Source organism: Solea solea, chromosome 20 (assembly GCF_958295425.1).
Source record: "Solea solea chromosome 20, fSolSol10.1, whole genome shotgun sequence".
NCBI lineage: Eukaryota > Metazoa > Chordata > Actinopteri > Pleuronectiformes > Soleidae > Solea > Solea solea.
The window spans coordinates 4,498,352-4,509,327 of NC_081153.1; the positions used below are offsets into that span (position 1 = coordinate 4,498,352).

The 10,976-nt window shown below is 41.4% G+C and overlaps 1 protein-coding gene across 1 annotated transcript; it reads right to left on the reverse strand.

The window, feature by feature from the left end:
• Positions 1-3,668: 3,668 nt before the first annotated feature.
• Positions 3,669-8,637, reverse strand: LOC131447514 (1-acylglycerol-3-phosphate O-acyltransferase ABHD5-like). The gene is made up of 7 exons (XM_058619332.1): positions 8,577-8,637; positions 7,956-8,038; positions 6,676-7,087; positions 6,002-6,153; positions 5,062-5,173; positions 4,789-4,969; positions 3,669-4,064 (listed from the first exon to the last, which is right to left on the reverse strand). Exons 1-7 carry the CDS (start codon positions 8,618-8,620, stop codon positions 3,951-3,953), a joined length of 1,098 nt encoding a protein of 365 aa, XP_058475315.1. The 5' UTR covers positions 8,621-8,637; the 3' UTR covers positions 3,669-3,950.
• Between the last annotated feature and the right edge of the window lie 2,339 nt (positions 8,638-10,976).

The window sequence follows — 10,976 nt, forward strand, 5'->3', positions numbered from 1 at the left end:
CACACACACACACACAGAATGAACACGCCTGCAGTCTGGTGTGTGTGTGTGTGTGTGTGTGTGTGGACACAGGCCTGGACATATTGTGTGCACAGGTTTCAGACTCTGGAGATGAAGCGTGTGCACATGGATCTCCTGCTGACTATTCCTCGCTGACAAGCAGCCAGCCGGCATCTACAACCCATAATTACCCCCATCCAACCAGAGCATTACTTCCTGCATGTCGGCGATCCAAAAACGAGCCCGTCTCCGTGGTTACCCTGTTGCCAGGAGACAGTTGGGGTGGGCCGGGGTGATGTCTCAGGAATGACAGGGATGGACAGAGGTGAGTGAGGCGTTGCTTGGTGCTGCATCTTCTCACCTCTCGTCAAAGTCGACCAAACTACAGCGTTTCATTTGATTTCATCTTCTCCATTCAGTGAAGAAACTTCTCTGTTTTATGTTGACCTTCAACAGTTTGCTGGATGTTCATCATGAGATGTTTGCAAACGCTCTCAGTTGGAGTTTTCTTGAGGACCTCTTATCCAAGTCCAGTGACCTACGTGTATGTCTTCACCCCTGAGGAACTCTCTAAAGCTTCTTTTCTGATCAAGTTAACTTATCAAGTTATATCAAGTTCTGTAACGCACGTTCTTCCTCATCTTATTTCTTCACTGTCTCAGGTTTGAATGGTGCCTTGTCCACCATGGACGGCACGGTGGAACAATGGTTAGCACTGTTGCAAACTCTGGTCCATCCCAGGTCTCTTCCGAGTTGAGCCTGGATGTTCTCACCATGTATGTTTTCCTCCACCTCCTCCCACCATCAGAACATCCATCCATCTTCTACCTCTTTATCCTCCGCACGAGTGTCGCTGGTGCCAAGTGATCCCAGCCGACATGGGGCGAAAGGGGAGGATCACAACCTCCAGTCCATCACAGGACTGCATCATAACGTGTTAGCGTCAAGCTTCTCTTAGTGCAACTGACCAAGATCTGGGCTCTGCTCAGTGGCTGCACACTGCTTCCAGTTCTACGAAGGTTCCAGGTAGACCAGGGTTTCTGAATTCTCCTGGTCCTCATGACCCACTGCCCTGGGTCGTTATCAGGCTTTTGCAGAGCTTGTTGATGAGGTGTTGGAGCAGGTGAAACATCTAAAACATGCAGGGCAGTGGGATTGAGAAGCCCTGAAGTAGACAATGTCTAAAAGGCAGAGGACAAACTTCTCCACGAGGACTGAGAAACTTACCTTAGCTTTTGGAGTTTTTCCAAAAATCAAGAGGAGGGGGGATTTTAAAAGTGTCATTTCTCTGTTGATTCACACTTGTTTTTCACAAATTTAAATGTGGGAGCTACTGAAAGCCTCCTGACGCTCACATACCAAAGATTTAATCTCTATCATCAACTGTTCTTGAGATGTGACAACTTTAAAACATGTTTTGCCGGTTTTGGACAGTTAGGCACTGGGGAATTAGGGAGGGGCTTGTGAGTCTCCCCTCCCCTCTCTCCAAGGTTTACATACTACTTTTTTGTAATTTGAGGTCCAATCCACCCAAAATTTCGCCGCAGAATTGTCTAGTTTTCACATAATTTTCTTAGATGTTCTATATAGCATGAAGATCGGGACTCATAGAGGATCCAGTCTTTGTTATGAGCAAAGCTTGGCTGCTTTTGGGTCATTATGCCCCGTTGGAGAAACCCTGAACCAGGACCGAGCTTTCTGACACTGGGCAGTATTTTCTTTGCTCCAGGATGCCTAAATAGTCTTGAGCTTTTATTGTTCCCCGCACAAATAAGTGAAAATAAAAGTTTTGTTAGTGTTGCATGGACCTGTTAATGTTGCTGCTCAGAGACAGTTGTCTTGTTGAGCTCCTGAGACCACACTAAGGCGAGTTTTCTCCCTATAAATAGACCGAACGTCTGATATAAAAAGACTCCTAACACCTGGTTAAACAGCTAGTTTGAAAAAAAAAGTGCTTATTATATTATGCAACACTTTTGTAATCTTTGTTTGAGGGGAACAAACTTCACACATGAGACAATTCTTATGCCGTGAGGTTTCCAGCACACGTGTGTCGTCACCTCGTAGGCGCACCCTCTGAACGGGGAACTGTATTTATTAATGACTCTCAGGGTGTGAGGAGGATTTCAACAAAATATCATAAAAGAACTTTTAGAAAACCCAATTAAGGGGCTTTAGCTTTGACGCCTTCTCCCAGAGAGGAAGCAGGTTGTGAAACTCACGTTGACACTTCCAGAGACAGAAGGTCTATTTTTGGGCCCAACGCACACGCACACGCACACGCACAAGCACACGCACACGCACACGCACACATCTCTGAGTGTGACCCTATTCTGTCACTGCAGAGTTGTGACTTATCAGAGAGGCGAGTGTCGCGCTGCTCTTAAAGCATCACTGTCCAGGTCTCCTGAGTGGGTCACTCCACTCAATATGTGCATGTGAGGCCTTTGTGTGTGTGTGTGTGTGTGTGTGTGTGTGGGATTCACTGCTCCTGCGTATGAGCGTATTCTGTCGCTGTGCTGCCCTCTGCTGGATGCTGGTCTGGAGTCTGGGTTCTGAGTGATTTTACACAGACGCAACACACACACAAAAAATTGAACTTTGCACACAATTGTGAAAACGTACACCTCTGTGTATCAAGAACACGACTCCGCTAAACTGTCAGAGAACATTGTAAAGTGCACATTTCTGAAGACAAATGACATCATTTATCACACTCTCTTCTCCTTAATTATTAGAGCTGAAAGAAATATTCAATTAATCATTAACTATTTTGATAATGGATTGATCAGTTTGAGTGTTTTTTCCCCGCAATTAGCAACAGATTTTCTGATTTTTCAGCTTCTTAAATGTGAATATTCTTTGGTTCCTTTGCTCCATATAACAGAGAAATCATTAAACATTGAATCATTTTTGGTTTGTGAACGAAACAAAGACGTTTGAGAACGTCATCATTTCCAGGTTTTTAAAAAAACAGACCGAACCACGTTTTCTGCCATTTTATGGTACAAGAAAATAATTGACCGATTAATCAATTATACCCTAATAATTGTTAGTTACAGACCAACAGATGATCAATTATTCTTACTCCTGCCAGCGTAACGAGATCCTCAAACCAGTTGCTCCTGGATGTTCCTACAGAACAAGGTGAAAAACCTTGTTCTGTTCAGTTGCTGCTTCTCATGTAAGAGCAGCGCAGACTCTAGAAACTTTTACTTTTGACCTCTTTTCCTTGGCATTTAATTCAGGACGAGCTAAACAGCTTGCCTTTTTCTATCACGCTGCTTCTTTCTTTTTTTATTATAGTGTATATTTCTATGTATGTATGTTTTGTTTGCTTTGTTTGACCTGTTTTTGTCGTGTATTTGTTGCTCCTGTGCGACACTTCTGTCAGCTGAGGTTGTTTTAAATGTGCACATTTTTTTGTCTGGTACTGTACATGTACACACTTTTAACTGATTCTTTTTCAGTTTGTGTTTCTCGTTATGAGATAGTGAAAATGCCTTTTAACAGCAGCCCTTTGCCCTACTTCCATCTGCCTCATATCTCTCTCTGAGAGTGTGTGACAGGTCAGAGAAGGAACACTCTGTGCACTTTCACTGGACCTCGATTCTCCTCAAAACAAGATATTCACTTGAGAAGACTTTATTTACATTTATAGGGGCCAGTTTGCTCAATAAATTCTCAGAATTCATATTTTTATTTCCAAACGCTGGACAAGAAAACATTTATTTATAAATATTACTTACATGATAAAGAACACACGGCATCGTCTGACTCTGACCTCAAACCTCGGAGAGGACCCGAGTGTGGAGTGAGGAGTCTTCTGTGAATTTCTCTGTGAGATGAATAAAGTATCTATCTTCAGTCAGTGATTGGTCTCTTAAGTACATGATGAAGAATGACTGAATGACTGGGTAATGGGTTCGTCTTGTGGATGAAGGAAGGTCTCATATCTTCTCATCCTCAGTCGTTGTGTCTGTTCTGGCGAGGATCTGAAGAACGGCCTGGTTAAAGTCCTCTGGCTGGTCCGCGAATACGTAGTGTCCTGCTCCTCTGATCACCTGACAGACACAGGAGTGCAGACATGGAGTGTGTCATCTACTCACAGTTATGTATTTTAAGACAGGTTTTAAATACAAGTGCATATAAGTCAGACAATCCTAACCCTAGTCTTAATTTGCAGTGGATTTTATAACCTTTGTGCCACAGGAAGTTAACATGAATCTGATCATTTACTCGGTTACATTAAGTTCCGACTGTGTGTAGAATCAAATATAAAACTGTTGAAACCAATTTAACACATTTCAAAACTGCTTTTTTATGTTGACTTTCTGTTAAAATATTCATGTTTTTGTCTTATTTTGTTGCCAATTCTATTCCTATTTCGTGTTTTTATATTCTTAATTTGATTCTATTGTATTCTTTATCTTATTTCGGTGCTTTTCTCACCTCTTGTTTGTACTCGTCGACCTCTGACCCTTTTGCTGCAGTAACACGTAAATCCCCCTCCTATGTGGGATCAATATCAATACAATTCTAATCTGATCTAATCTAATCTAATCTTTATCTGATGCATATTCCATCATTTTCCCTCACCTGGATGCATCTGTGTTTGTCCACATGTTGGACACAATGGGACAGAGTCCATGTATGAAACAGTACTGTTACAAATGAGGCGATTGATTCTGTGAATCATGTAAAATCACAACTCTGCATTCACAGTTTCTGTAAGCGGCTAAAAACAAAGAAAACAGCGAGTGTGCAAAAACCTCAAACTGAACCTACTGTAATTTCCACATCTGGTCTCATTCCCATGAGAGCGTGTCCAGAGTTGCAGTCAATGCTGGAGCGCGATCCGTAGATGAAGAAAACGGGAACGTCCGCCCGGATCTGTCCAAATCTGTCCAGCATCGGCCTCTTTGCCCAGCCGTAGGGAATTGTCATATTCTTGAAGGCTGTTTCTCCACTACAAACACACGCATCGAGATACATAAATACAGTAGATATAGAAGGAAACAACTTATCTGTGGATAATATCGACACGTAGCGCCCCTTCACCTTGGAGTTTGTGCGTTTAGGTGGTAGATGTAGTCGGACACGGTGTTGTCGCCAAACACCGAGGAGTATTTCTGCTTAAAATCGGACCTGATCATCTGGACCAGCGTCGGACCTGATTGAGGACAGAAGAAACAAACACATCAGAAATGCAGACATCAGACTTTTTGTGTTTTGCAGGAATATAATTAATTTGTATGGAGGAAAAAAGAACAACCTCAGAAATGCTCCTGACATGAGGCGAGTTAAAGATCTGTTGGCAACACTTGACATGTCAGACCACAGCAAAAGACATGTGACATTGTGAGTCTCGTAGGAAGAAGACCTCGCGCCAAGTCAATTTTTTTGTGGCTCATAGAAAATCTCCCGCGTGGAAAAAAAGCCCAAGATAATTTTACAGAAATAGAAATAACTTTCTGCTGCTACTGAGCGGCTGCATTTAGAGTTTGATCCAACAAAGCTTTTCAACAGCTGATTGTGGTTTGTTGTTTATTTGTTAAATGATAACAAATGATACACAAAACTGCATATTTTAAATATGAAATACCTGATATAACAGGTCATTAAAGAGCTACACTTCAGATGGGATTGTAAGGTTTTTAGTTCACTCAGTTTCTGAGAACAGAAATGTGTGAACTTACACACAGGCTTGATAATAATAACACACAGTGGATCAGTACTCTAGTATATATATCTGCAAGGGTAATGTTTGTTTCCACTGGTAAACTGTAGAAAAGTAATACATAAATATTTGTTTCCTGAATATTGTACCTTCAATCATCTCAGCAACAGCCTCATTCTTTCAAAGAAAAATGACTCACAGTGTAATTATACATTTTTCAGAATGTTTTTTTTATCTTTAGTGAGTTGACAAAATGTGTTTACTAAATTTAATCTGCATATAATTGTGTGTGTGTGTGTGTGTGTGTGTGTGTGTGTTGACCTAGAGGTCCAGCCAGTCTCAGTCCAGCCAGAGGGTTGAAAGGACTCATAAGAGCCCCGATGGCTCTGATCCACACTGGGATGGAGTTGTGGTTCGGGTTCTCAGGACGTGCAGGGAAACCCCACGGCTCCACCAGCAGCAGACTTTTTACCCTGTACACATACACACACACACATTAATGTACACATTTAATGCTGCGGTGCGTAACTTTTGGTGATTTTTGTTGTCATCATGTTCAGCCTCTGTTTGGTCTTTGAGAACAGAAACAATGTTCAAATTATTTTTTTATGCTGCGTCTTTCATCTGAAAATGGGCTCTGTCAAGCAATACTATCAGCCCTGACTGAGGGAGCGTTTGTGTGTATACGGCAGCGGCGAATGAAGCATTTACGCCATCAAACCAATTTACTTCTGGACGTTTTCGTGGGAGCTTTTTTGTGTTACTCTTGCTTTACTAGCACATGTTGCTGTTACTTCGTCTGTCTTGACATAAAATGACGTCCTGTCTCCAGGGTGACACGAGATCGTGTGGTGCTCAATCGTGTGAACTTATTTGACAATGGTTTGAATGTAACAGACCTTTGTTTACATCTCAAAGTTACAGTATGTGCTACAGCTTTAATCTAGGTTAGGTGACTCTGCTATATGCAATTTATTTACAACCCACAGACTCACCTGTGTGGGTGTTTGAGAGTGTAGGCGGCAGCCAGGTATCCTCCGAGGTTGTGTCCCAGCAGAACCATGTCCTCCAGCCCAACCTTTTCCCTCCACTCTTCCAGGGCTGCAATGAACTGCTCCTCGGCTAGCTCGGCGTCCCTGCTGAACTGGGGACGGCTGCTCCTGCCAAAGCCCAGCAGGTCCAGCGCATAGACCGGGCCACTGCTGGAGAGAGAGTCCAGGTTTTGCGCCCAAAGTCCAACACCACCACCAACGCCATGCAAGAGAACCAACGGAGGTCTGGGGGCGACGGCGTTGGGCTGGAGGTGAGACGAGGAGAGCGGCTGAGGGTGAGTTGAAAATGCCACGGTCCACAAATAGTTATCGTTGGATATCCGGACGTGCTGCCTGGAGAAAGGCTGCTTCACACCTGCAGTGGAGGAGAGAGATGACAGGGCAAAGACAGAGGAAGGATGGAGGCATTATAGAGGGAATATGAGTTTGCATGTCCTCCCTGTGTGTGTGTGTTTCCTCCGGGTTCTCTGGGCTCCTCCCACAGTCCAAAAACATGCAGATTAGGCAAATGTGTGAGAGTGGATGGTTGTTTGTCTCTATGTGTCCCTGTGATGGACCGGCGAACTGTCCAGGGGGTGACCCCCACCTTTTCGCCCAATATCAGCTGGGATTGGCACCAGTGACCCCTGCGACCCTCACGTGATTAATGACTGAAAAAATGGTTAAATGTGGTATTTGTGACCCAAAATAAACATATTTTTATGTCACTATACTCTGGTGCCTGGCTGCCTCCAAAAGTCACATACTATAATATCACATATGTAATATTTGGTTTAGTGCCTACTGTACCTATCAGACTCAACCCCAACTTTAGCCAATTCACCCCAGTAAGAATCTTTGGGGTGTACTTAAGAAGGCTGAACACAATGGCTCAACTCTACCATCATAAATGCAAGATCTTGGCAAAAACTCACTGCAAATAAATGTTATGACGCTGCTAAAGCAAGTCAACAAAAATACAGGGGCATAATTCCTTTTTCTGGCCAGGCAGGACATGTTTATTTCCCTCACTTGTGACTCCTCTCATTTTCTTTCCCCTGCTCTTTTGGTAGTTTTTCTTCAGTCTTCTAAAGCACAACATATCCCACCTTGTTAAGCCCCACTTGGCAAACTATGATATTTGGTTAAAGGCCACAAAAACTAAATTTGATTGATTGATTGAGTTGTTATAAACACTAAAAATCTGACAAAAAAAAGTGGTCTTTACTCTTTACTCTACTTACTCTTCAGCATTTTTTCCTCTGCATCTTTCAACAGAGAGGGAGAAGTGGGACACCAAGAGGGAAGCCAACTTAATATCCAGGAGCTGTTAGGTCCCGAAACAGAAAACAAAGTACATGCAATCAGACTTTGACCACATGACACTGCTTTTATTATCAGTGCTGCTTGTCTACAACCAATAGAGACCCCATAATCTTTACACTACTTCCAGGAATCCGTCTAGAATAACGAGACGCCAGGAATAGTCAATTCTCTGTATGTTTAAACCCGTAAGTCTTTATTTAAAGTTGACAATTTAAGGTTGAATGATCTCCAGCAAAACGCGTTTACTTGGTAAATGATTATTTAGGAGCTGAAATAAACCACTGGGACACACTGCTAAATTCGGCATACATCACGAGACCGTTATATCATAATAAACATCATATTCATTACCATAAAAGGCACACATTAGAATGAAATAAATTCTTGGCTAGGGACTCGGGTGGGCTTTTCCTGGGGTCAATTCAAGTTCAAGAAAAGCTGTGTTTATCGCAGAACTGAGCGCAAACACATCATAATGGCAGGCGAAGTTACACAACTAGTACAGGTAAAAAGTTTGAATAAAGAGTTTCATTGCTCGCCTCTGTTCTCCGGCAGGTTGAATCTCCTCAGCCATCCTACGCATGATGTGTGTGTGTCGTTGTCTCGCGACCGTGTGAGAAAATTAATTTACTTTGATGCGTTCACGCCCCTCCAGTAAAATAATTACATTTACAACTAGGTGGTATAATTAAAGCTAATAACGTAAATATTACTGCACAAAATATGCACCTTCAGTACGTGTCTAAGATTATACGAGAAGAATCAGAATCAGAAATCAACTGAGTGTTATCAGTGTAACAAAGAGGCTTTGTGGTGTTGTGCGGCTATAGAAATGCGTTCTGTAATGTCCCACAGCACTTGAATGCAGCAGCAGCGACCTGAAGCTGTGCTGCTAACGTCTGGCAGCAGGTGGCTTCTACGTCGTCACACTTTTTTCGGTTTTTATTTTTGTTGCCGTTGTTGTAATATAAATATAATGTAGTGGGAGAAGTTCACGTTAAAGCTAGTGTATGATAACTTTACGCCAGCAGTAAAGCCGTTGTCATTTACAAGGTTTAATGAAGCTGTAAGGGGAATTTGGGAACCGGCTCCAAAGATGCTCAGCTAGCTAAAACTGACCTCCAGTGGCGTCCTCCTCCTACTACACAGGTAATATTCATTAAAACAATTATTAAAATGTATGATTAAATATTTAAATAAAATACAGGTAATCAACAAGTGAACCTTTGATGGGCTAGCATGGTAATTAGCATACGCTTGGGGTGAGAAACATGATACGATATTATCACGATATTTAACTCACAGTATGATATTGTTACAATATTAAAAATACTGAGTATTTACGAAATCAAATCACTTGTCAGCACTTGTCACTATCTAGTGGACTGAAATGTCAATTGATTTTTTTTAATGTTAATCTGCAAAAACTTTAATGTTTATTTCCTTTCAAATCTCAAAAAGCGATTCAATACCACCACGCAAAATATCGCAGTTTTATTTTTATATTGATTCACATGTCGGTTATTTTCTCGATTAATCGAGCACTTGTTGTTTGGTCCGTAAAATGTCCGAAAATGTTGAAAAATCACACTCAGTGTTTACCAAACCTGGAAATGATGTCCTTGAATGTTTTATTTTGTCCACAAACCAAAAATGATTCAGTCTTAATGATTTCTTTGTTATATGGAGCAAAGCAACCAGACTCACATTTAAGAAGCTGATTTTAATTATTGTTTAAACAATTATCAAAACAGTTGACAATTGATTAATACCTAGCGTACACTGCTTTTCCGGGAGCCATTTATCCAATTAGAAGCTCTGTTTATGACAGCATGGTTAATTCCACAGTAGCCTTTCAGCATAATATAAATCAAGTGATTAAATGATTTTGAACTGGGTGGTGTGTTAACACCAAAAATTGGCTGGAAACCTGAAAAGATTTGTGTGGTGCAGACTGGCTTAATAAAGCATTGTGGGAACTCATTTGAAAATGTTTTGAATGTAACAGGAAGTTAGTTGCACTTCAGTTTTTAGTTACAGGGATACATTTTAATGGTCAATTAGAATTACACTGACAAACTTTCCCGTCTCTGCATGGAGACAAATGTTAAATTAGACAACTTTGGCTTCCCCTTACACTAATATCAAACATCCAAATAGTTTCAGATGAGGGCAAAGATTAATGTGAAAATAATATTCATTATCCTTAATGACATGGGTTTACAGTGTGATCTTGCTTAGTTGGGGAAAAAAAATATACAACTTTCATTCTTACTGTGAATCTCATTAAATCTTAAAAGTGTATTGGTATAAAGAGGCTGTGCCCTGGCAAAGCTCAGGCACATCCTTCAGGAGATGATCATGTTGTCTGTGTACACTTTGGAAGAATAACAATTCCCTCAGGTCCAATTCTGTGGCTGGTTCCGATGAGCTTTATGTCACTGTGCAGTGGAAACGGCAGCTAGCAGCATGGCAATTAGATTCCACAATGCTCACCACACTTTATTATATTGTATTTGTATTTTTTACAAACTTGGTAGAACCAAATTCAGCAGGGTGATAAGTGTGTGTATATAATAAGAGACATTACATACATGTTCAGTATTTGACAAGTCATTTATAGTGTAATCGGTTTACATCATGGCATCTATTGCACATCTGTTCGTCCAGGAAGAGGGAACCCTTTCTCTGTGGCGATCCCTGAGGTTTATTCCATTGTTTTCCTTGTTAAACATCTAGTGTGTGTGTGTTAGTGTGGTAAGGTTGACATCTAATGGTGAGATTGCAGCTCATCGCTGCCTTGTCCAAGTGTGTCAGGGGACTATGGTGGCCTGTGCATACCAAAAAAATATGTCTTTCCAATTGGTTAACAAAATACCTAAGGTTTTAGGAGCTAAAACCTTTATATTATTTATTTCTGATTTTTCACTTCCGGCATT

Bases quoted from the DNA above. Each gene is read 5' to 3' on its own strand.
- LOC131447514 (XM_058619332.1), bottom strand. From the start codon at position 8,620: ATGCGTAGGATGGCTGAGGAGATTCAACCTGCCGGAGAACAGAG. The intron at 7,088-7,955 runs GTAAGTAGAGTA...CCTCCACTGCAG, and splicing joins AGAGGAAAAAATGCTGAAGA to GTGTGAAGCAGCCTTTCTCC. The intron at 4,065-4,788 runs GTAGGTTCAGTT...TGTGTCTGTCAG, and splicing joins GACCAGATGTGGAAATTACA to GTGATCAGAGGAGCAGGACA.